Here is a 27,203-nt window from a genome sequence, read left to right on the forward strand (position 1 = left end):
GGGCATAAGCTTTCGTGGGAAAGAGATAAACAAACACTTCTTCAGATGCATGGAGTGAAAATTACAGATGCAGGCATTATAATGACACATGAAGAGAAGGGATTTACCTCTGAAGAAGTGGGGGGTTTTTTACCCACGAAAGCTTATGCTCAAATAAATCTGTTAGTCTTTAAGGTGCCACCGGACTCCTTGATGAAATGATATAGTTTTAGGTTTTTCTTATGTAATTTTCATCCTCCTATAGCATATTACACAATGTAATAAATTTCAAAGTTTTGGCTCAAGATCCTGTGGAGACAAAGTTTTATAAATTATCTCAATGAAATCTGATTTCTGACTACTGCTCTCAAGCTAAGTTTTTCTGTAAAAGGAGAAGGGTAGACACTATGACTTTATAGCATTTGCTGCAGCATCAACTGCAATAAGCCAAATCTCTTAATAGGGAGATTTGCTTTGTTATTTAAGCTGTCTTTGACCTAAGTAAATTTTAGAGAATAAACTGTTTGACTAGCACTGTGTGGCTAATAGCTTAACTCAATTACTAGTTCTCTTACTCAGCCACTGCTTGAGAGTGCTGACCGGCTCTCAGGTAGTAAAGTCCACGACGAAGCCAGGCCCACTTTGCTGTACCAGCACTTGCTCTTTCAGTTACTGCAGTCAAGATTGCCAGAGCAGCCTCCTAACAAAACCCCAAAATATCAGATTAGATACATTTACATGCAATATAAAGAGAACAAATCATTGTTAGTGATTTGCATTTGTCTAACAAATTAGTTAGTATACTACTCAAGTATTGGAGACACAGGTCAGTTACTTTAACAGGGAAAACAAAAAAGCCTATATTTCTCCAGAATCACTCTCATATCAGACATTAGTTTTAAACTGTTGTCTGGGAATGGGCCATGTTTTAGTTTTGTTATTTCTTTCACAAGGGGAATACTGAGACTGACTTGCATGGACTGATCTTAAACTTTTGTTCACTCCTCTTTTATCAGATCTCTGGAAGTAAGGGAGACAGAGGATGGGGGGGGGGGGCAGAGGAAGAGATGGGAGAAGAATTATAGAAAAAAAAAAACTTTCTATCAGCTGACCTTACCACAACAGAAAGGTTACTACTGAGGCAAGGAACAATTTGTCCCCTTCCTCCATGGACTCTGCTAGGCATCGCTGCTTTTTAGTCCGTTTGTGTCTGTTGGAGACCTACACAAACATGGGTCACTTCAAAAGTTCCACTGAAAATTCTAGCAGCTATGCAGACCCTACAGTCTAAATTTAATTTGTTTGAATCTCAGATGAGTCTTGTCTGATCAGAGGCATTAGCCTGAAAACTGATCCCTAGTTGTTGGGGGGGGGGGGGGGGGAGAAGAGGGGGAGAACCATTAAAGATCTAGAAGACAAGAACAAACAAACACTCACTTTGAACCTGTGCTTAAATTAATCTGTGACAGATAAGATGGTAATGCTTTTGTACATTACTAAATGCTCAGTTTTCTAAGAACATTAGACTCTTTAAAGGGCATGAGTTATTTGAAAGACTTTGCAGTTCACTGAAGTCCCATACCAAATCTGATTCTAGTATCTATTCTAAAGACAGTTTATTTTTCAAACTTCTCCCTGTTAACAGTTTCATCCACCTCAACTAGAACAGGCAGATAACTACGACATCTCCTGGGAGCTGGAGGGAAAAAAATATTAAGAGATCTTTATTTTCCCTACTTTGAACAGAACTACTGAAAGCCATAGTTACTGGCCCTATATCTGAGTTCCTATCACTAAGCTTCCAGAGTTCTATATTGTTTTAATGAAATTATTAAGAGTGGGGTTTTGCTTTTTAAAAATAAAATAATAAATAATAATAAGCTACAAGAGTTGATCAGGTAGGCAAAGAAGTTCATCTAAAATAAATATTCTGTGGTAGGATGTTTTGGATTGTTTGACTGAGTAGTTTGTATGGCTGACATGAGGTTTTCATGTTTGCCAATTAACCCTAGCAGATCACCGGTCCGGATAACACCAGAAGGGGACATCACACCCTCCCACCTCCAAAATCATGCTAATTCTGGGGCTCAGAAATATTATGTCAAGTTTTCTTTCCCAAAAGAGTTTAATCAATATTTTTAAGTGGAGAAGTCAAGCAGGCCTGAAGCTATAACATTACTAAACAATGAAAAAGAGACCAAGTGTCCAGTCTCAAAACTCTATGTATTTTGAAGACAAGAAAATCTGTTGTTCTACAAGTCACTTCAAATTCGACCATAAATGCTCAAAAAATGTTGGATATACAATACCATGTCTCCAAGTTCCACACTTAAGTCTACAGCTGCTGCTCCAGCTTCTCCATCAGTTCTATCTAGTTCAAAAGCCTTTTTATAGCAGCCACGAGCCCTGCTTTTGTCTCCAGCTACATCTCTGTAGTAATGGCCTAAATAGCAGAAGACGCTTCCCATGTAGCTGTCCAATTTTGCAGCCTATGAACAAGCACACCAATGGAAAAGAATAGGATGCATTTTGAAGCATAATTATAAATACACAAGAACGAGTCCATTGATTTATAAATATTTACACAACAGAGGCCATATCGAACCAAAGACATACATTACTTGTGAATTTCTCATGTAGCATCAAAGGTAATATATTAAAGCTAGGCAGAATTTTGAAACAAAAAAAAATACTCAGTTGTTTCATAGAGGGTGATAAATATGCCAAATGCTTGTGAATGTTGCACATCAGACAAAACAAGTTGTGAAGGGAACATTACAATCCATTTTAATAAGCATTTAATGCGTTGTTACAACAGTAAGTTAAAAATACTGTCATTTTTCTAGCACTATGCTTGTAGTTCTGCTGCAAGCTGACTTATTTTGTTATGTACCAAAGTTTAAACAATCTTAACAATGGGAACTTTAAGTATGTGTTATTGTTTAGGTCTGAAAGACCACAACCCAAGCAGCAGAGTGACAGTTTTGTAGTGATCAAGTCTCCTTTTCATATTGTGCAGCATACAGCACAGAGATCAGACTGGAGGCAGTAGATGAGGATGCCATTCTTTCACTCTTCGCTGTTCATGTTGGAGCATATAAATGCTCTTTTCCTAGCCAGAGTGACAAAAAGAAATACCCCTATACGCAGGGGGTAAAAGACTGTGGTTTGGGTATATTTAAAAAAAAAACAAAAACCCCAAAAAACACAAAAAACAAGTCTGTTGGAAAAAAAAAAACAAAAAAAACCTGTGGTGCATCTGTTGACCAAGTTTATAATCCATGACAAAAAACAAGAATGCAGCATGCTCGCCATGTCCCTTAAGTGAGTAGTGTGCATCACAAGCGTGTACACATTCATTTCTATATAGGAAAAAAACAAGGGGAAAACCCCAGCTTACTTGCATCAGTAGCTCCCAACCTTTCAACTTGGTTATCCAACTTAGAATTTCCCAATCCTCCTTTTTTGTCTCTCCTGCCCCTTTGCCGCCACCCCCCCTCCCCCCACCTCATTTTTTCAGCCTCCACTTTAAGTTTTCCCTTCTTCTTTGCTTCCTTCCCCACTTTCTGAAGCGCATGCGCAGCTCAGTCTGGACATGCATCGGCCTGGACTGCATAGCCCAGGAGAAAAGATAGGTCAGAAGCTGCTTCCTAAGTCACTACCATTAGGCTGCATTAGGAGCCTCTATGAGAGGAAGCGGCAAGTAGCTTTCAAGGAGTCACATGGTTCCAAGAAAAAGTTTGCATGGAGATCCATTTTTCCCACCTTCCACTTTTAATTTGTCCCATGTGCAAGCTTTCCAACCCCTCAGCTTGTGAAACATTAGACATACATTTAGCCCCATTCCAGCCAAGATATTTTCTAATTTAGGTTTTATAATAAACGCTTCCACATGAACATGTTAACAGTGTTTTTATTACCTTCAGAAACTGAGTGAGAGCTTTCATTTTATCTTTCCTTATTTCTTCACCCATGAACCAGTAAGTGAGTCCGAGGTGGTAATGGTACTCTGCAGTTTCAGCTTTTCTTTCAATCGCTCTTTGAAAGCTAAGTAAAAGAGGAGGCACGGGAGGGGGGAAAAAGGTCATATAAAACCTTAAAGAGTTCCCTGCTGCCTTATAAAGACACACAGAAAACCTACCTTCTCTCTGCCTGTTGATAATTCTTTTGGGTATAATGAATCAAACCCTCAAGAGCATGGGCTTCTGCCAGGTGCAGGTGGGACAACACAAGCTGTTGTGCAACCTGCCAAAGGATATGTTTTGATTTTATTTTCCCAGTTATATACAGGAATAAAAATAGTTCAATTTAAAAGAAAAAAAAAAGAATAAATTACCTTTGAAGCTTGATCAATCAAACCTTTGTTCAGATAAGCCTGACCTTTGAGAGCTAGAAGCACTGGGTCATTATTTATATCTGAAACCTAGAAAATAGTAAAACACTAGCTGAAACTTTATTGAACCCTACAACTGGTAGGCTGTTACTCAGCTAAGATATTAGACCTATCTCCAGGCATAATAGAAATAGTAAATATATTAACTCTACCCTCTGTGTCCCCAGATAATGCTAGGAATCTGTGTTGAATGCCATTCACAATAGAATCATTCAGTACATACATGAATTTAAGTTTTGGAGGGGTTATTTAGATCCTTGAAAGTTGTAACTAACTGGCCTTTGTTCTACTGACTCAGCATAGCCAAGAAGTATGTTACAGCTTGTAGATCAGCAAGTAAAAGGACTTTGGGTATAGAAAATGTTACACACACATAATGGTAGAGTTATTTTAAAAATAAGATTTGCATATCTTCTCTTAAGAAGCTTAATGTAGCATTAGAACAGATTTTATAGTTGTGGATTTAACCATTTTAAGCAGATGTTTTTCGAGGCCGAGTTTCCAAAAAGAAAATCAGACAGCAAGATAACTGAAGATAAATGCTACAGAATAGTTAATATAAAACTTAATAGAGCTATCCAAAGTAAAACCTGCTTCGACGGGTTATCTTTGAAAGTCAGCTATGCATTTCTGCTTGTGTGTCAGCTGTCAATTCCCCGTTCTCCCCCCAAGATATATGGTGATACACATTACACTTCTCAGGGCTGGACTGAGAGTCATAATAATATTAAACATGCAATTTCACATTGATAGTGCACCTCCCACAGTTTAAAATAATCTTAAAAGGAAGCTTACATATTAAGGGAGAATTTCATTGGTTTAGATAGGAGCTTAAGTGACCTTGGACGGAGTGGTTTCTGTGGAGTGTAGGGAGCAAATGGAGGAGATCAAGGCCAGAGGGGGAAGTCTAAGCAGTGAGTAAAACAGCATTCACTAAGATTTTGGAGACACAAAGCAAGATGGGATAGTAAAGCAGCAAGCAGGAGCTGTCCCTCATTCTCTCCTCCCTGTATTTGTCACAATAAGTGAGGAAAAAAAAAAAGAGTGCTTCAAGATAAAGTATACTTAATGTTTTTCCACTAAGTCAGAGAGAAGTGAACTAGAAGAAACAGAGCTAGACTTTAAGAAGGACCCAGAGTGAATGTGAAGTTTTCTCATCCTTGTGATTTTTCCAGAACAAGATATTAGAACAGGTACTGCTGGACTCCAGAACATTTGTTTAAGGCTAGATTGGCAACACACAGTAAATGTTGGACATACTAACAGCCACATGCCAACCTTTCACACATCCTCTATACCTATCAAACAGTGCATGTATTCTGGAATTCCATATTGAGTGCTCTCTTTAAGTGCTGCTATCTTTCCTTCTCCAAGCTTGTGTATTTTAGGAGTGCTGGATGAGCTGGTATTAAAAGTTCACAGTAAGAAACTGCAGTAGCTATAGGGGCCCAGAGTATTATTTTGAGAAAATGGAAATCTGCAATTCCTCCCTCATACATAGACTGGTTTAGTGAGCTCTCTAGTACTGCCTAAATGGACAAAAAATGACCGTCTAATAGAAATGCTTGGAACAAATGTGAGGATGTCTGGTCACATAACTATTGCATACTTTTGCAGTTGAGTATATATTAATCCCCAATACACAAAGTGAGAACATAACCTATCTATTTAGTCACTTTAATAACTGATGCTCTGTGTGACCTCTATGGGCTCAGGGTTTGTTTTACAAATCATAAACACTGAATTTTGTTTTTTTCATCTCGTACATGTGTTTATATATGTTTTGTTTCATTGTATGTTCAGATTAAAACAAAAATAAGGGACCAGAGATAATCAGGTGCGAAAATGGAGGTCATCAATGAGACAGGTTGAAAATTTAAAGATTGATAGTAGAAGAGAGACTGCCAAATGAGAGTTGAAATGACTAAGAATATGGAAGGTGAGAATGTGGAAAGTAAAAGAGAGAGACACAGACCTGTTTTACCAAATACTGTGGATATAAAATAATTCTCTGCACTGGGAATAAAATAAGGGGAGTGGGAAGGGGAAACATCCTTTGATTGTGAGTGTAATAGGAAGACAGCTTGATTTTCTTTAAATATACCTATATCAGCCAAAAAATACCTGTGCAAGAGTGCTAATGGCTTCTTCTGCAGTGTCAGCGCCTGCTATTTTAATAAGAGCCTCTGCTTTCAAACGAAGGGCAAGGTATTTCTGCTGTAGATTGCCACTATCATCATCAAGTTGTCCTGATATCTTAAGAGCTGTTAAAAATGAAAGATTTCACTTTAGTTCCATGCTTGATTTAAGAAGGGCATTATCAACTTGACATTTTGTGAAGCTTACTTATTTAAGTGTTCAAATTTGACAGAGCACCCTCTATCATATCATTTTTCTTAAGATTTTTTTTTTTTAAATGTGTGTTACTTGGTCTTTTCTGTTCCCCTGTTATTTAACTCTTTTTAGCAAGAGAGCAATTAACTATACTAGGAAGAATGTGAAATTGACTGTCGACAAGGTGCTAACACTCAGAAGAAACTGAAAGGAAAAAAAAAATTTTTTTCACTAGTTTTCCAGTTATAATAATCTTGTAACTTACTAGGTACAAAGTTTTCAGACATTTTGAATGAACAGTGTCCCTTTAACAGCAAAATTTAGCTTTCCCTTCTCTGTGTAGAGGGAAATTCAGGTGGAAATCAAGATTGAACTTAGTATCAGTAATTGCAGTTTTGGAAATTACTCCAATAAATAATAGCTTAGAATCTCAAAGGATCAAGACAGTTTAACAACTCTAGAGCTTGAACAACACAGGAAGATGGCCATATGTAAGATGGACTTGTGAATACATCTAGCTAGATATTATTTTATCCTTCAATTGCACCAGGCCTTTTCAGAGGAAAAGAAACATCCATGCAGAGTACCCTTCGATTTGTAACCATAACATTAGCTTCTTCAGTTGGCACTACCGCAAATTATTTTACATTTTGAGAAGAGACACATTAGCCTTGGAATCAGATTTCTTAAGATAGTTATAGTTCAGAAGCACAATATAACTCACTTCTTTGTATTTGCTACAACGTAAGCCAACAACATGACCATATTGTTTTCTAATATAATATAAAGTGAAAGATTAGGGACTACTACTCCTTTCAGATACAAGATAATTACCTCGATTGCAGGAAATAACAGCTTCTTTGTGTTTATGCATTTTCATTTGCGCCTCTGCCAGATAATACCATGCTGCTTGACATTGGCTGGTCTGTTGCAAACCTAGAACAAATATTTTTAAAATCAGTTATCTGTTTAAAATAAATCTTGGGGATACAGATAGCCTTAGTGGGTGTTGGAAGTGGTTGTACATTACAGTTCTATCACAAACACACCACCACAAATCATCATGCTCAGTAGCACAGAGACCCAAACAGAGATCTTTTTATTTTAGTCCAGGCTTATAACATTATCTTGCCACTTATAACAATGAAATAAGGTGGAACTAAAAAGAGTGCAAGGTTCGCTATTATGACACATTCAATATTTTCACAATATTCTTCCTATCCAGCAAGAAAATGGAGAAAAAGGCAAGGAATTACACAACACTATGGTTTAAGATATATTTTCATTTTGAATATAAAAATTTCCATTTAATGGGAGATGAGGATCAAAATCTCCTGGACTGCTCCAAAAGTTTCTCCTCAGGTCTTTGTCCACTACTAAAAGATCTACAGATGCCAATACAGCATGAGCTCCACCCAGGTCTAAAGGCAGACTGAAAGAGATCAAAGAAATTTTAGGACTTAGATAATATTAAAACTATTTCACCACAACCTCCTCACTAGCCTTCCTTAAAAATGGAATGTTAAAAATCTGGTGATAATTGAGAAGTTCACTGGTGTTTTGAGATTTAGTCACCCCTCTTTGCCCTCCCGCCTCAATAAAATTTGAGCTAATCTGTTCCTGAAAAGCATAAGTACCTTGATTGTCCACTAGTATCTGTCAACAATAGATTCAACTTTCCTTACTAGGCCACAGTCTGAAGTTGCCTCAGAGCCTCGATGAGCAAAACTAGATGAAACCCAGCAGACAGACGCATGGCATTAACTGTACTCCCCATCTCACACACACAGTGTTTGTTTTAGGGAAAAAAATGTAAGGGGATATTTTGAAGGGGGGGGGGCAGTTTAGCAATGACTCAGTTTCACTTGCTCCATGTCACTCATTCTTTCCCATATTAGGCACTTTAACTAAATGAACCTGAAATTTGAGTTCATGACTAGGGCTAGTTGTAGTATTTTCAGTTCATGGTCAAAAACATTTAGATGTTCAGGAATTCCATTTTTTTAAAACCAAAAAAAAAATTTAAAAAAAAAAAATCAGTTTTATGTCAAAAGTCCCTACATTCTACAGAAAACTGGGGTTTTAAGTGAAGGTTTTATGGGGGGCAAAACAGTATCAGCTTTCTACAGAAAATTGGTTTTATGTCAAAAAAGATGAATGCCTGAAAATCTGTGTTTTTGGCCAAAAAATGAAATATTTCAATAGGATATGCCGCCATGCCTCATGGGGGTTGTAGTTCAGATGCCACAACTCCCCGTTCGTTTCTATGGGCCAGGGTCCACAGCCAGACATCATCTCCCATGACACACCATAGTCTCTTCTCGTGTGAGGAGAGGTAGTACATCAGAGGAATCCCTGGCCATAGTTCATCATGGGAGATGTAGTCTGACTGGGGGTGTGAGGCACCCGATGATCATTCCCATAGGCACCCCACTGGTATCAGTAAATCGAAATATTTCAGGTTTCCAGTCAAAAAGTTGAAAATTTTCCGGGGGGGGGGGGGGGGGGGGGGAAATGGGGACCCTTATTGTCCAACAACCTCTAGTCATGACCCATTTTAAGAGAGCCTTTTACATCTGAGTGCAACCAAGCCACTAATAAATAAGATATTAGTTTAACATAAAACTTTGCAGTAGTTATAGCTGCTGTATAAAAGCTTAAAGATTCTCTTTCAAAGGCCAAGACAATCATTTTTAGTGTAAATATACACATACAAAAGTTTTTAAAAGGACACCATAGCTTAATAGAAAAAAAGAGTTACATCTGAGTTTGTTTTTAATCTATTTTCATAAGGCTACTACAACTGAAAGATTAAAAAAATTATGGTTTACTTTATGCATTTGTATACTGCAGAACATAGTCAATTTCACTGTTTCTTTTGTATAATAGGCATCCTCTGCCCTTGGGTTTGTGTAGGATTTGACTCAGCAACAGGGTGAGAGGAAAAAAAAGAAAGAAACACACACACTTATAGAAACACTTCAGAATTGGCAAGGGAACTTATGAGCAAATGTAGTAACCAAAACAACTTAACTCTTTTTTAAAAAATTGGCTAGATTTCAAGCAGACAACCCTCTAAATTTACTGCTTGTTTTACCTAATTACAAAATGTTTAACTGATTCCACTTTGAGCACAAAGCATAAAATAAATCTAGTATAATTTAGCAGTTGTACCTAGTAGAAATATTAATTATTATGCAACACATTATCCATTCCTTTTATATTACATGTTTACCTTCAGTTAGGCTCTTGACAGCTTCTTCATATTTTTTTTCTTGGAGGAATTTGATACCTAAACCAATAAGGCCTGGGCTGCTACTTGAGTCCATCTCCATAAGCCTGCAACAACAACGCTGGGCCTCTTCAGTGAAACTGCCTAATATCACAAAAAGAAAATTTCTCATAACCACAGCTTAATGGTGGATAACAGCCAAAAGTCACAAGAAGATTTAACAATGTATTCTACTCAACAGATTTAGAAAGAAATTAATTTACTTAACCATCAGACCTAATTTGGCTGAATTTTTAGTAGCAGTTTCCTACCATACAGTAATTTCTAAAACTAGCAACCAGTTTTCAGAAGTACTATACACACAGAGTCAAGAAACACTACAAGTACTTCATGCCTCTGAACCACATACCAAAATTTGTAGGCCTGAATTTGGAGTTAGCCACTCAGGTTAAATTGCTAAAGGTCATATCCTCATCAAGGGAAACTACTTTCTAGATAGGCCTTTCAATTTAGCACAGCTGAAGATCCCACCTGCTACAGCTAACAACCCAAAATTAATGCTTGCCTGAATTCCCCACTCCATGAGTCCACTACAGAGGACCTTTCAGTCTGACTACATAATGCAATTTGAAAGAATAGTTAGGTGAGAGAGAAAGTGTGCAAGCATGAGAATTACTCTGTAGCTTGATGTTTTGAGCACTCAGGTGGGAGACCCAGGATCCAGTCCCCCTATTCCAATTACTTTTTTTTCCCACCAATTTATTTATTCAGTGGAACAGCTTCAACAGGAGAGAGACTGGGGGAGCCCTACATCAGAATATCCTATAGCTTAGTGATTGGAGTACTCATCTGAGAGGTAGCCAATTCTTGTTCAAATCCCTTCTTGCCCTCAGGTGGATAGAGGACTCCCACATCCCAGGTGAGTCCCTAACTACTGAGCTAACAGTTTTAAGGGAAGGACTCTCTTTCTCCTCCCACGCCCCAAACAGCATAGGTGTCTAACTCCAAAAGAGGGTCTGCACCTGAGAATCTCAAGCAGAGGGAGGTGCTTCCCTGAAACCTGGACTTGGCACCTATCTCTGTGAGATGGGTAGGGCTTAGCACATACCCCCTCAGATTGGCATTTCCCAGTGGTTAGCTTAGGAGGTTCCCTGCCTAGCATGCTGAATTTGTGAATCCCATTCTAAAGCACCTATCTCTTCCCACTCATTGTATCAGGAGTTTAGGCACCTAACCCAAGCTTTGTGAATCCAAGTGATTTTCTAGGTGCTTTAGTTTCTTTATGAATATAGCCCTTAGTTTCTTGTTCCTTCTCCACTTCCCAAAGGACCTAACAGCAAGTTCACTCCTGGTGGTCTCCTAAGGCACTATGAACAAAGGAATGCCCAGTTTAACGCCAAAGGAAAAAGGAGTGAACTTCACAAATGCTTGTTAATCAGTAATTACAGTGGCTTGAATGCCCTCATAGCAGCCAAGTTTCAGTTCAAAACACTTGTAAAAATGGACAGCACGTACAAACATTACTGAACCAGAGGCCTTCACTACAGCACAGGAGAGGAAGAAAGAAGCCCATGCCATCTCACTTCAGGAATTTCACTCAGGAACTTGTAACTTGACAAATACTCCACTCCTCTATTTTGCCATTGTGGTAGATGTGAAACCATGGAAGTATGGAAACTAGTCAAAAGACTAGTTAGTATACTGAGGTGTGCCATGGGATTTGTCATAAGCGTGTGTATCTATAAATGCGAAATATAACTTTTTGAGCTAGGGATGGTAGTCTAGCCCCAGCAGGGAGGGTTACAGAGTCTCACCCTGAGAATTAAAATGGGAGGGTGGGGGTTAATTACTACAGATTCTGGCACAGGTAAACAACTCCTGAGGAAATATCATACTAGTTCAGACCAGGGTCAAGAGGCTGAGTAGACAAAGAAAGACATAAGATTGTAACCAAGAGGGCAAAATGCTACTGGAAGGGTTTGAAGGACTCAGAAACTGAGCAGGCTGTCCTTCACGTGGAAGATGGGTGACACCTAGTTAAGCTTAGTATGTTCTCAACCAGTGGCCCACTTGCAGCCCAATCAGCACACTGCTGCAGCCCATGTGACATCCTCCAGGCCATACACGTAGCATATATATTGCATGGATGCGGCCCACATAACAGAGAGCTGCATATGCAGCCCACAATGGTAAATAGGTTGAGAACTACCGGTGTAGACTGTTTATTGATTATATATGGATTAGTGAGAAGCATCAACATATGAAACTATAGGTAACAAGGTATCTGTAGTTGCCACCCAAACCTAAGAGAGAACAAATGTCACTTTTTAAAAAGTAAGCATATGCATCTGCAAAACTTACTTTACTGTGCATATTTCAGGACTTACTACCACTTTAAAATTATCCCTGCAGTCTCTTTTCTGTGTGTGTGCTGGAAGGTTATTGTCAATCCTACATGAGTTACAGGCAAGATTAAACTTCCCAAGTGATCAAGATGACTTTCCAGCCTGGTCTAAATGACCGTGTCATTAAGGTAAAATATTCTAAGAGTCGCTGAAATAAGATTCATGCTGTGTATAAACTAAGCAGCACAGTTAAACCAAAGAAGTTTGTGTGGTGACTCTCCTACTTCATGGTGCAGTTTGTTATAGACAAGAATTTATTTCTACTACTTCAGTTGCCAGCTGATTGATAGATTGTCCATTTTGGGGATCGGTTAGCAAATCAGGATGTCAGTGATATTTCTCATATGCATACACAACCTGCTCATCTTTAGTTACCAATACAAAAGGGAAATAAAATTACTGTTAGAAAATTGCAGACCTAGTGGCACAGTAAATGAATTTGTGCAATCTTTTAAAAGAAAATACAGCATCTGTGTTTTTCCATGTTTGTGGCAGCTTTGAAGTTATAGGCAGATTTGGGGAAGGAAGGCAGAGATCCATAGTAGAAAGCAAGACACAGATGTAATAAACAGTTAAAAAAAAATTGAAGACAGATTAAAGTAATTGTTCAGATGGCTGTACATGCATCTTGCATTTCTGCATGGTATTAATGGAACATAGATTTTTTTAATACACATATAAATACATATAATACATACATATACACACACACACCCCAAAAACATCTATTTTTAGAGCATATTATTTTCTGATCATGAGCATTTCCTATTTGTAAAACTTTACATAATATATGTTGTTTTAAAAACATACAGTACAAATGCTTTAACTCAGTGGTTCTCAATTGATTATACATTTTGTTACCTGGGCCGCTGAGGCCGGGCAGCAGCAGCCCCATCCCCGATCCTCAGCACGCCGGGCAGCCGGCTGCCTGCCCTGGACCCCATGGGGTCAGCCAGCTGCCCCAGACCCCGGACCTCCTCTGCACAGCTGCCCCAGACCCCGCCATGCAGGAACGAGCCAGCTGCCCCAGACCCTGGAGCTTGCAGGGCCGGACAGCTGATCTGGATTCCCAACCCCGCAGGGCCCGCCAGCAGCACCGACCCCGGATTCCCAACACACGGGGCGGGCTGGCAGCCCAGACCCTGACGTGCTGTATGGCAGGGCAGCCCAGCCAGACCCCTCCATGCCGGGTAGCTGGGAACCTGGTGAACCCAGGACATGCGGGCCGGCCTTTAGCACACAGCTGAGCTGGGCCACAGCTGTATGGAATTGGGCCGCATGTGGCCCAAGAACCCTTGCTTTAACTACTTCCTTTTCCCATACCAAAATTTGGTCACTTAGTGATGGGCGACAGCCCTACCATTTCTTCTTGTGCTAACTATGAATGAGGTTCAGTATCTGTTTTCATTCATCTTCATAAGCTGAATCATATTGACTTGGAGACATCAGCATACAAGCCAAGGCAGGAAGGAAATAAATGTACTTGTCCACAACAGAACAGAAAACAGTGATGGATGGCTTTGAAACAGCTGAGTATCAGAGAAAACAGATGCCCAGGCATTACAGTAAATAAGCTTATGCTGCAAAGTGACTTAAGGCTTTTCATAAATACTCAAATTTTTGTTTAAGTTAAGTCAATAATTAGGCTGTATACTGCAGAACATACATAAGGAGCATAAGTCAAATGAGCAGCACTGTATTTAGAGGGCCTGGAGAGAAGCCACATTCTGTAAGATTGTACACACAATATCACCAAAAAAAATGCCAACTCCAGTAAATTTTATACACAAGTGCTGGAAAATAAAGTCATGAAGATTCAGCATACTAAGGGCAGGTCCAAATTTAAAACAGTGCATCGGCACAGCTGTGCCACCGTAGCGCTTCAGTGCAGATGCTACTACACCGACAGGAGATCTTCTCCTGTCAGAGTAGTTAATCCTTCTCCATGAGAGGCAGTAGCTATGTCGATGGGAGAAGCCCTCCCATTGACACCGAGCTGTCTACACTAGGGGTTAAATCAGTGTAAAAATATGGACTTTTCACACCCTTGAGCGATGTAGTTATATCCATGTAAGTTTGTAAGCCATTGCTAAAATCCCAGCAGTAGCAGGTACTGACTGTTCAGGGGAAGCCAAAACTCAGGGTAACTGCTCCCTCAGACTACTTTACAGGCTGTAATCTCACTGAGAAATTCTCAAGTAGAAGGGTTCTGCTGGGATAGCTAACTATTTCATGCCTTTAAAAATGAATCCAAGATGGGTACCTTGTCTCCTAGACCAAGCTAAAGCTTGGTCAAGATCTCTTACAAAAAACGTATCTTGAAATTAGATTATTAAAAATGGAAATTTTAAAAGTGTGTAGTGTTAAGGAATACTGAACACTGGGGCCAACAAATCTATGAGGGATAAGAAGGGCTACATCTTACTAGTGAAATCCACCCCGTTCTTTAAATTACTCCAAGCAAAATTCAATCCGTCTTTAGAGATTACAGTGTTCAGGATCCTGGGAATTTGCACAAATATTCATGGGAGAGTGAAGGCTGTAGGTTACCATTACCTGTGATCTTTGTCTAAAAGGAGTCATTTTTGTATACATATTTCCCTATGCAACAACTTAGATGGTGCAAACTGGATTTTCTGAAAGCAGAAATTTCTACAATTGGCAGTGTATCAATCACCAAAATCTTGCATTATCAATGACAAGAATTATTTAACGGACGATAAACCCATAACACTTTGAGAGACACAAGTTGTGGCACCTCAATACCAGAAGAGTGAAGACAAATTTGAGAGATTCTACTGCTAGATTCAAAATTTCTAATTTCCATAATTGTACAGAGATGGGATTCAACTGACTTCCCTGTTTCTTTAGCTTTAACACTCCAGACCAGATCCTGTACTGTATTTGAGCTGTACTTGGCACAGCTCAGAAGAAAAGTAGAGAAAAAGGTGGCATTAAGCCACGTTCATGTTCCCCCAGTTTTGAGGCTGGTTGACAGCATAAATCATAGCCCTAAAGTCATTTAGGTTATTAGGTGTTTAAATATGGATATACAAGCCTTACCTTTAGACACCTATTTTTTTAAATCTTGGTCTAAGTTTCTATGATTGTTCATTTATAACTTATATATTTGTTTAACCTGGATTAGACTGTAGAAAATGGAAGCATGGTCTAAACAATACACCTTGTAAAACTCGTTTAGATATTGTGTGCTGTATTATATTGTGTGATCTTTGAAGTGTTGACCGTAACATCTTTACAATGTTTTATGTTCTATAAATAAGTGAATACATGCTAGAATTTGAGTGCAGTTTCAAGTCCACATCTTTCTTAAAGTGCTAAACTATCAGCTAAATGACAATTTATGTATAAATGGACTGCAATGTAATATCGGCACACTACAATAAAGAAATCACTGTTTGATCTTTACATTTAGGCTATACAGTGTATTATGTGTGGTGCTAGGAGACCCCATTTGCAATCAGGGTCCCATTACTTTAGGCACAATGCAAACACCTAGATAAAAGACAGTCCCTTCCCCATAGAGCTTATAATCTTTCAAGACAGACAAAAGGTTGGAGGGGAATCAGGCACAGTGAAGTGAAGTGACTTGGCCAAGGCCACACAGCAAATTCCAAGGCCAGTAGGAATTCCTTTGGTCTCTGAACAAGTTCACCACTGGCATAAGATCAATAATTCCATTGAATTTAATGGAATAACTGTAACTGAAATGGATGTCTGCTTATTCCAGCAAGGATAAAGAGAGAACACTGCAAACTGTTAAAGCTCAGGAAACTATATGGTTGGATAGTTAAGATTCATTTTACCAATACTGGTCCAGGCACATAGAGATGAAAATAAAAAATGACTCTTTGCAAGGAGGAGTGAATTCAGCAGTTTTGTGCCTGGTGCAGACCAGTGCATTCCATAGCAGCCAGCCATATCTATTTTGAGATGGAACTTCAGCTTTAAGATGCTCAGGAAAGTCACAAAGAAACAGAATGAGCTTAACAAATCCCTTCTCTTTGTTTTAAAGCATAGAAGCCTGATTACGTATTTGGGTTCAGACTTATGTTTAATTTAATGGAATGTACACATTCTGGATTGTTCTGCTGTGATACAATAGACTATGTACTAGCACTTCTTGCAGATGAATTATGCTTGTTGGTTTGTTCTTGCTGGTTCCTCTCCACTGGGTTCAATTGTTTTAAACACTGAAATTAAGAGTTCTGTATTACAATTTTTCTGCTGCTGTATTACTTTCATGATGCCTAGCTCCCTGAAACTTGGTACTATAAGGCATTCTTCCACTCCTAACAAAGGAAATTATACAGCTTTATTGTTTAAAAAACACAGGAATTTCTGTATGGATTCTTGGCATACACTTCTACTTAGTTTTTGTGTGACATTCCTGGTCGATATGACTTTATATTTACAAATAGTGTTTTTGGGGGTGTCCAACTTGAAAGTCACTTCTGGACCCTTTAAGGTATCAGCTGTGACACCAAAAGCTGACACATTTAAAATCACTATTCACTTATAGAATATTAATGCAATAGTGAGCGCTCAAAACTGAAATTTAACACAGTTTCAAACCAGCAGTGTGGAAGACTGCATGCTGCCTTCTTAAAGCATATAACAAACAAATCTGTTTTTAAAAAAGACCCCTTTCCTCCACTTCACTGAAACACCCTAAAAAGCCCCGTTTACTGCCCACCCACCAGGAAGTCTTGTGGAGAAAGATTCATGAATGTTCCTGCCAAGAGGAAAGGGGTATACTGGTTCACCAATTCTCTCACGTTAGCCATCTCCAGAGCTTTGTTTTATTGTCACCATCCTTTCCACCAAAGACAAGCAAACAGGATTCTCTTCAAACCTCATGTAGCTAATCTTCATTTATCTAGAGAGGCTCCTTTTGAGCTTCGTGAAGCACTCTTCCCATGGGACTGAGTACACTGCCAGCAAAGGAATCAAGAATCCAGAACTGGTCTTGAACAAAGAATACTTATTTTTTAAGAAGTCCTTTGATGCTACAGTAGTACTAAGTTTCACAGCTCTGAGACACTATAGTTTAGAACAGAACTGTCTTCCTCTCCAGGGTGGTAGAAACATAGCACCTAATATAGACAATGTATTTGTGCTGAAAAGTGGTGCAAGTTGCCTCAAACTACATCTTCCCTCAACAAAGTGAAGTAATAGATCTTGAAAGACTGGATCCCTTTTTTATGAGAAGGGCTGGGGGAGTGAAGGGCAAGACAAAAGTCACAGTGAAAAGATACAAGATTTGGAACAACAAAAATGAACCAAAACCATCCCACTCACCTGACTGAATAAAGTGCAAGCAGAGCACTTCTAAAGGATAACTCATGGTGGGATACAAAACCATCATATCATCACAGGCCTTCTTCAGCCTAGCAGTCTCATGAGGAAACTTGAGGAAAAAAAGTCAAAGCAATTTAGCTATTCGTGCAGTATTATTAGATGTTATTGTGTTATTGAAGAGACTATAAATTTAACTGTTCTTACTTTTGACAAACACTGAATGAAGTTTTTATAAAGCTTTTGGTGGTCTTCACTGGGAACCGTGTCTACAGAGTTCACTGCATGTTCAAATGCAGTAAAAAGCTGAAATAAGAAATTGGTAAGTGTACAACAGTGTGAATTAGCAAGAAAAGCTACAAATAGTGAACTTATGAAATGTAGTCACTGTTTTGGGTAACTAAACAGGGTGCAGTATACCATGAACATGATTATAATATGTTTATTTGGCCCCACTGGACCATGTGGTCCTTCATAGAACTTCTGTTGTGCAAAGAGCAAAATACATAACAGGGTGCTTCTTCATACTCAAGTATTATTCATGTAGTATTCAAAGCCTGGTAGTAAGTGTGCTACTAGTTGAAGGAAGTAAACAATCTAATTCATGCAATGGCATAAGATATATACAAAAAGAGCACACATGAAGCACTATCCATTATGACAGCTATGAGCTTGAATAACTTATTAAATATTGGTATGCAAGTGTTCATTTTGACGCTCCTATTTTGCGTGGTTTCAGAGTAACAGCCATGTTAGTCTGTATTCGCAAAAAGAAAAGGAGTACTTGTGGCACCTTAGAGACTAACCAATTTATTTGAGCATGAGCTTTCGTGAGCTACAGCTCACTTCATCAGATGCATACTGTGGAAACTGCAGAAGACATTATATACACAGAGACCATGAAACAATACCTCCTCCCACCCCACTCTCCTGCTGGTAATAGCTTATCTATTGTTTCACGGTCTCTGTGTATATAATGTCTTCTGCAGTTTCCACAGTATGCATCCGATGAAGTGAGCTGTAGCTCACGAAAGCTCATACTCAAATAAATTGGTTAGTCTCTAAGGTGCCACAAGTACTCCTATTTTGCGTGCCTTTAAGATAGAACCTTAACACTGCCAAAATGAATCTAAACTTTTAAAAGTAATGCATCACAAAAGATTTTTTTTTAAAACAGCAGTTATGTAAGACACTACATTACAGGGGCTTTTCAAAAATGTATTCTTCCATCACCAGTAAATTCTCCTGATTTAATTTCTATTACCAATATTCTGGGACACACAGTGTGTAATATTTTCAAAGGGTCTATGGTCCAGGACCACAATGTTATTTAGGCTCCCAACTTCCACTGATTTCAGTGGAAGTTAGAAGGCTAAATACCTTTGTGGATCTGAGCCTAAGTGACTTAGAAACCTACAAGCAAAATTTTCAAAAAGCCTAAATCCCACTGAAAGTCAATGGGTCTTGGGCTCTTCATGTCACTTAAGCAATTTTTAAAATTTAACCCAAAGTCTAGTTGTCTGTATCCACTAAGGTGTGTAATGGTTTTGCTTCAGTCTTCACTAAAAAGATTAATTGTGACCAAATACTTAACACAATTAATATTAACAACAAGGGAGAAGGAACACAAGCCAGAATAGAGAAAGAATATTTAGTTAAGTTAGATGTATTCAACTTGGCATGGTCTGATGAAATTCACCCAAAGGTACTTAAGGAACTAGCTGAAGAAATCTTGGAACCATTAGTGATAATTTTTGAGAACTCATGGAGGACGGGTGAGATCCCACAGGACTTTAATGCTTTAAAATTTGCTTATGTCACCAAGATGGGAGGGGTTGCAAACACTATGGAGGACAGGATTAGAATTCAAAATGAGCTTGATAGACAGGAGAATTAGTCTGAAATCAACAAGATGAAATTCAATTAAGACAACAGTAAAGAACACTTCAGAAGAAAAAAAAACACAAAATGGTGAATAACTGACTAGCCAGTAATACTGCTGAAAAGAATTTGGGCATTATAGTGGATCACAAATTGAATATGAGTAAACCACGTGATGCAGCTGAGAAAAAGGCTAATATTCTGGGATGATTTAACAGGACTGTCGTAAGAAAGACACGGGAGGTAATTGTGCCACTCTACTTGGCACCAGTTTTGGGAGCTATACTTTAAAAAAGCTGTGGACAAATTGGAGAAAGTCCAAAGGAGAGCAATAAAAATGATAAAAGGTTTAGAAAACCTGACCTATGAGGAAAGGTTAAAAAAACAGGCATGTTTAGTCTTGAGAAAAGTGACTGAGGAGGGACCTGATAACAATCTTCAAATATGTTAAAGGCTGTTACAAAGAGGACAGTGATCAATTGTTCTGAATGTCCATTGAAGGAAGGACAAGAAGTAATCAGCTTAATTTGTAGCAAGGGAGACTGAGGTTAGATATTAGGGAAAACTTTTGAATGATAAGAATAGTTAAGCACTGGAACAGGGAGATTGTGGAACAGCAACATTGGAGATTTTTAAGAACAGGTTAGACAAACAGCTGTCAAGGATGCTCTAGATATACTTGATCTTGCCCCAGCATGATGTGGGGGATGGACTAGCTGACCTCTCAAGCTCTCCATTTCTATGATTTGAGTAGGAGGGAGAAACATTACCAACTGCTGTGTCTCATTATCTTGATTCTGTGTACTGTCTGGCAGTAGTTGGATCAGCCTCTTCCACAGCTGGTGGAGCTCAGCATTATCTGCACCTTCCTCCTGTTTTATCTTTATCAGTTTGTGCCATGTGCGAGCCACCTGTCAACAGGAAAGAGAAATGAATCATTCTGTAACTCATTTAAAAATCTGACACCCAGTGTGATCACTCCAATTTATTTTAACCCCTCGCCAATAAGATTTACAATTTCCCAACTTAAGTGGTTGGAAAATAGCATTAGCACTTAGCAAGAGGCAAGGGCTAATGAGTGAGTGTTGGACAAATTACTACACAGTGCTGTTTAGTACAGTCAACAGAACTAGTGGTATTTAAGCAGTTTAGTACAACAGATGTAGCTGATGGTCTGTAATTGCTCATTTAACCTTGTATAACAGAATACTGCTGTAAAGAAACCCTTCAAATGTTCCTTGAAAAACTCCATCATAGAGGAATCTGCATTAATAATAGGTCTGATACTACCCTACATGCACTGTGTAAGGTAAAGAATTCGATAAACCATACTTCTGATGACCAATATAAAAAAGAAAATAGCTCCCCAGGCACTATTATCTTTTCCAGCGGTGAAGTGACTCTGCATTATACTCGGACAGAGAATGGAATACCTATTAAAATTTGAGACTGTTAACAGAAGCGAAGCACAGAAAGTATCAAATAACCACAGTGTGGCTCTCTCTCTCTCTAGTGGCTGGACCACATAGAAGAAGCTGAATTTATGAGTCTAATACTGGCTTTAAGATACCAGAGCTGGATTTTAAGGCTCACACAGCAGAGGCTCATGCTTTTAGAACCTGAGATCCCAGGTTCAATCCCTCCTACTGCTGAGCAAAACTATGGTTTATGTTTTACATCCAGGTTTTCAAAGGTTTGTCTGCCTTGCAAACAAAATAACAAACTAATAATAATCCTTGGCAAAGAATTTTTGCTATGAAACTAACATTAAAGTTCTCAAACTTCAAGGAATCGAAATACTCCCAAAAAACTGGAGTAGATGAAAAAGTACTGTAGAAAAAACAGTATGTCATCATTTAATTACAAACTGTATTATAATGCATACGCACAAGAGGGCAGAATTAAGGTTGCATAGGCATCCTTTGAGCTGGCATTTCCTAATTTCTGAGTCCCTGAGTTTAAAAAAAAAAAAAGTAGAAAAATATTCAAATGCTTGACTGCAACCAGAAACTAACATTTTAATGCAATTTTGTTTATATGACACAACATGTCAACACGGTGAATTTCAGAACATTGTATTGAACAAAATGATTGCAACTTCCTTTTAATAAAAGGTAAACGAACCATTTCTAGGATTGCTTTTTATGTTAAGACATGTCAATTCAATAGATTGCCTCTAAATTTAGTGGTAGGAGCTGGTTGGAGAACAGAGGTATATAATTAAGCGAGATGAGTTCTTGCTACAAAAAAAAAATATGAATAATTTGCATAGGAAAAGGAGACACAGTAAATCAGTAACTGACCTCTAGGTATTTTTTTTCTTGGTGATACAGTTCCACAAGTTTCCTACACACTTCACACCACTTCTGCTTGTCAGCACTAGAAGAAGATGGGGGAAAAAAAAGCACAAAAAGGCCAGGTCTGTTTTCTAACAAATATGGAGAAATGCATTCTTCAAGAGACACTGACAACTTGAAATCTAGACTTTTTTTTCTTTTTTAAACGAGAGCATTAGAAGTTGCTGCAGATACTATATGTGCCTCCAAGTTCTAATGCAACTATTGTGAATTTTTTTAGAATGTTTTTCTCTTGCAGTTACTGTGTGAAAAATCTACACAGACTGTATATAGTCAGTTTATCCTAAATGCTGTCAAATGCAAAAAGTAAACAAACTGGAACAAAAGTATTTTCCATTAATCTTTCAATTATAGTTATCTTAGATGTTACTTGTAACAGAAGTAATTAAAAATGTTTAAAAAGATGTATGATTTATAAGTTGACAGTGTCCATTAGCCAAAACCAAAATCACAAAAACAAAGCAATAAGAACACTCCAATCAGTTGAGGAAACTGGTGACATACAACCAGAGCTAGCTTTGTTTAGAACTGTAAACTGTAATGGGAGATGAAATTCCCTGTGACCATAAAAATTGTGAGTACAGGTACTAGTGATATTTATGCTAACCATCAACATCAACTGAGAGTTATGAGATTTATAAAGTTCATCCATCTATGCACCACATTAAGCCAATGGATACAGTCATGACACCAGATACTTAATGTCAATAGTTTAGATAATATTTATTCCAAAAGATTTCTTCTTATAAAAAGACAATAGGAAAGTGATAATTTATCTCTATCCCAACTTCACATTATAGAAAACCACTAGGGGTGACAAGGCGTTACCTCAGATACAACATGAGTATTAGAATTAGTTACTATACACAGGTTTCAGAGTCGTAGCCGTGTCAGTGGCAGATTATCACATGTAGCAGTGATGGCATTAAAACTGGATTTTTTCTAGTGCAACTGAAATTTTAAGATAACATGTTGCAGTGTCATAATTTAATCTAAAATATTCTTTACCTTTCATAGAGTTCCAAGAGCTTTTGGTAAACATTGAACAAGTTTTCTTTGACATCTGTTTGGTTAGATTTCTCATACAAATTTGCTAATCCCTAAACAAAAGTAAAATGTATGTTAGATTTCACATCTGATATTTCCAAGATCATTTTAAGGCACGCAGTCTGGCTGTGCCCACAAGAAACCCAATGCCTTCAGTGCAGCTCTACTGGGATCTGTCTGCTCAAATCTCAATGCAGGATCAGAATATAATGTTATGCTGAGAGGTACTGGTGACTGCTTAGATCAGAAACTTCTTTGAGATTGGGTGTGAATGCATTCCTCAATTAACAAAACTGTCAGAGTATGTTAATCACAAAGCCCCTGTCCAAGTATTTTCAGACTGTTGGGGCAGAGATGGTCAGTAGTGTGTTTTGTAAAGGGTGGGGAATGCAGAACACATAGAGCCGAGACAGTCAGCCTGAAAAAGCAGCTGAAAGCAGTGTCTGCCCCTGGAAGAAACCTGCAGAGCGTTTTTTGGATCAGGGTGCAGGCTGAGAAGAGTGCACTTGGTGTTGTGAGCAAAAGAACTGCTTTCTGCTACACGATTCCTTCCATGTTCAGAGACGTTTTCTTTATAAACAAAGAAAACTGCATCAGAGAAATACCTGACTATCACCAATTTTTCCTCCTAACTGGAGCATCCCTTAGACCCCGAACTTCGACTAGCTGCTTGGGTGAAAAAGGGGGCTACAAAAACATGAGAGTATTTCTTCACACAACGCACAGTCAACCTGTGGAACTCATTGCCGGGAATTCTGTGAAGGCCAAAAATATAATTGGGCTCAAAAAGGTTCATGGTGGATAGCTCAATCAATGGCTATTTGCCAAGATGGTCAGGGACACAACACCATGCTCTGGGTGCCCCCAAACCACTGACTGCCAGAACCTGGGCCTGGACAGCATGGGATGGATCACTCAATAATTGCTGTGTTGTTCATACCCTCTGAAGCATCTGGCACTAGCCACTGTCGAAAGACAGGATACTGGGTTAAACAGACTCTTGTCTGACCCAGTATGGCCATTCCTATGTTCTTAAATATCATTTACATTATAATAAAAGATCACTGTATTTTCTTAAAACTATTTCTGAGATTAGTGAAGTGGAACACAGACTACCTGAACACAGTTAAGTAAAATCATATTTTTTAACACCAGCCAATGGACAACAATAAAGCATCTTAAATTGTGCAAGACTACACAAAACATTTTTGTCTCAGTAAGTTACTGTTTTGTACTATCTTAAAAAAGCCAGAGCCTGACTGGCTGATGAGGATTCAACTAAGGTAATTTCAATATATGTCCAATTGTTGCATTTAAAAAAATTAAAATTACTAATGTTAAAATACCTCTTTATTAAGTTACAAAACACTAAATATTCCCTTTTACCAGACACATGAATCAACGACGTAGCCTTCAGCCATATGCTTCATGATGTGCCCTAAGGGCACAGGAATCTAATATAACAGCACACGTTGTAGATTATCACTTGCACAACCATCTTAAAGAGTGTCTATTACTGTTGCCTAGGACCATGGAAATCAACAACATAGTCCAATTTTCACAACTCTGTATCAGAGGCTGGGGAAAAAGTTATTGTGCACAATGTTCTCTCTTATAGAAGAGAAACACCAAATTAAATTTACTGAGTCATGAGCAAGGGAACTAAGAAAGCACCTAAGGGAGATAAGCATACTTTTTCTGTTTGTTTGTTTTGTTTTCCAAGGAAATGAAACATATTTATCCATTAGAAGACCTATCATAATTTAAATATAATGAAACCAAAACTTGCCCTCTTTTACACACATGCAACTCCCATTGGTTTTCACATTGTACATACAAGGAGTCAGATCCGCAGCTGGTATAATTTGTTATATGACAATTTACACATCTTGAGGATCTGCCCTAAGAGTCAAATGTTGATTGGATCTTGTTCCTATACTTAAGAACACAGTAGCTTATTTAATAGGAAGGGTAAAGGGGAACTAGAGTCAAATACATACCTGCCATGCCAGTAGCTGGCTGGGTTCAAGTTCAGCAGCCTTTTTGTATGCACTTTGGGCCTGATCAGGCTGCTCTAACTCTGCAGCTGCCAGGCCAATAAACACCCAGGCATTGTAGTTATTTTTCTCTTGTTTCAGCACTGCCTAAAAATGTAAGAGTTCAAATGAAGCTAGTGTACTAAATGTGTCTTACAGACTCAACTACCGAGTTTGATTAATCAGTTTTCTTACTTTCTAGAAAAAAAGCTCCTGAACATACTAGTCTGGTACACAGTGAATTTTATTTATTAGGTATCTATTTAACAAGATGTTACTTTCTGCATAGTGATAACATAAGTTAGAGCATTAATAAAAGGTTAATGTTTTAACTGGTAGCTTTCTCTAGCAAGAAGAAACTGCATATGAACGGTCCTCGTGACACAGGTCTCAGTAACTGTGGTCATTGAAGGATTCCTCTAAAGTCTATGGTTAAAGACAGACTTTTGTCACAGTCATCTGAGAATTAATACAGTAGCTCCTCGCTTAACGCTGTAGCTATGTTCCCGAAAAATGCGACTTTAAGCGAAACAATGTTAACCGAATCCAATTTCCCCGTAAGAATTAATGCTAAATGGGGGGTGGGAGGGCTTAGGTAAATCTTTTTCGCCAGACAAAAGACATTATATACATATACAGTATAAGTTTTAAACAATTTTAAACAATGTAATACTATACTCGGCAATGATGATTGTGAAGCTTGTTTGAGGTGGCAGAGTCAGACGGTGGAAGAGGGTGGATCGTCCGGCTGCTCCTCTTGTTGAACTTTCCCAACTCGAAAAAACACATCTAGAGATTGTTGTTTTGCTTTCCTTCTTTTTTGTTGGTAAATTTCTTTATGCCAGTTTGGTGCAGTTTGACTCACAGCTGTGACTAGGTAAGTGAATATCCTCTGGCCCCAGAGCTCTGCTGAGGGTGTGGGCCAACGACACCCCCACTCCTAGGCCTGCAAAGTCCTCCCCATGCAAGCTCTGCGGGTTTGGGCTCGACATGGAAGCCAGGCAGAGCAGGCAAGAAGCAGCACAAAGGAAGGGACAGTGTGCTGCATCCTTCCCCAGCACTCAATGGGGATGTCTCTGCTGGCCCCTGAGCAGCAGATCACACAGCCTGCACCACTTAGTCACTGAACACCTCCCACCCCCTGAGATGCTGGTGAGACCAGTCGTCTCCTAAGGGAACCAATCTGCCAGGTTGCATGGTATGCTTGGGACACACAATGCAGAGGCACTGGGTCTCTAGATCCCTGTAGAGCTGGAGACAGCCATCGGCTTCCGGGGCCAAAGGCGCTGACTTTTCAAACTGCCAGGGGGTGCTCAACCCCCTGCTCTGCCCCAGGCCCTGCCCCCACTCCACCCCTTCCCCCAAGGCCCCACCCTGCTTCATCCTGCCCTCACTCCACCCCACCCCGCCTCTTCCCACCCAGTCCCGCTCCCTCCCCCAAGCATGCCATGTCCTCCCTCCTCACCTCCCTGCATGCTGCGAAACAGCTGATTGCGGTGGGCAGGAGGCACAGAAGTGAGTGGGGAGGCACTGATCCGTGGGGCCTGCTGGCAGGTGGGAGGCGCGGGGGGGTGGAGGGTGTTATAACCGAACATTGTGCAACTTTAAACGAGCATGTTCTCTATCAGAGCAGCAACATAACAACGAAACAATGTTAACTGGGACGACTTTAAGTGAGGAGTTACTGTACCCTCTGCTTCGCATTTAAGCACATGCAACAGAAAACTGTTCTCCTTTTCTGGACAAGCTAACATGGGCAACTAATGAAATCAACATCACACCAACCCACAATATCTACCATCTAGCAATAAGATCCAGTGTGTGAACTGAAAGGGTGGCATTTGTCTGACTCGGGTGAACTTCACCTTCATTCAAGAAAAGAAGACTGATCCATCCACAAGGATTTTAGTGATTACCCCACAGCAAAACATTCACTATGAACACTGCCAAGATGTGTTCATTACTTAGTATATACATTACTGCAGAAAGTATAGAGTACAATTCCAGTGGACAGAAAATAGTAGGGTTTTTTATATGTACACACAATTAATGTTTATACAAGTGGAAGAATTAATTACCTTGCAATGTTTTAAGGCTTCTTTGTATTCTTTATTTCTTATTGCATCTCTGGCACTTTTCAGTGCTGCCTTCACCTCCTTATTTGACATTATTACTGCTAAAGTCAAAAGGACAGAAAATTAGTTTTAAGAAAAGACATTT

At 39.0% G+C, this 27,203-nt stretch overlaps 1 protein-coding gene across 2 annotated transcripts in view; it reads right to left on the bottom strand.

The window, feature by feature from the left end:
• SKIC3 (SKI3 subunit of superkiller complex) overlaps nt 1-27,203 on the bottom strand; it is an 80,693-nt gene that overhangs the window by 50,746 nt on the left and 2,744 nt on the right. For both annotated transcript variants that reach the window (XM_074952857.1, XM_074952858.1), the window contains exons 2-16: nt 27,062-27,159; nt 24,948-25,091; nt 22,909-23,000; nt 21,847-21,922; nt 20,314-20,454; nt 17,870-17,968; nt 17,666-17,774; nt 9,942-10,082; nt 7,541-7,642; nt 6,497-6,636; nt 4,316-4,402; nt 4,121-4,224; nt 3,900-4,026; nt 2,289-2,468; nt 555-679 (exon numbers count right to left, since the gene is read on the bottom strand). In XM_074952857.1, coding sequence (XP_074808958.1) covers nt 555-679; nt 2,289-2,468; nt 3,900-4,026; nt 4,121-4,224; nt 4,316-4,402; nt 6,497-6,636; nt 7,541-7,642; nt 9,942-10,082; nt 17,666-17,774; nt 17,870-17,968; nt 20,314-20,454; nt 21,847-21,922; nt 22,909-23,000; nt 24,948-25,091; nt 27,062-27,159 — 1,765 coding nt within the window. The remainder of the gene's footprint in view (nt 1-554; nt 680-2,288; nt 2,469-3,899; nt 4,027-4,120; nt 4,225-4,315; nt 4,403-6,496; nt 6,637-7,540; nt 7,643-9,941; nt 10,083-17,665; nt 17,775-17,869; nt 17,969-20,313; nt 20,455-21,846; nt 21,923-22,908; nt 23,001-24,947; nt 25,092-27,061; nt 27,160-27,203) is intronic.

The sequence above is a fragment of the Natator depressus genome, chromosome 5, assembly GCF_965152275.1.
Source record: "Natator depressus isolate rNatDep1 chromosome 5, rNatDep2.hap1, whole genome shotgun sequence".
Classification (NCBI taxonomy): Eukaryota; Metazoa; Chordata; order Testudines; family Cheloniidae; genus Natator; species Natator depressus.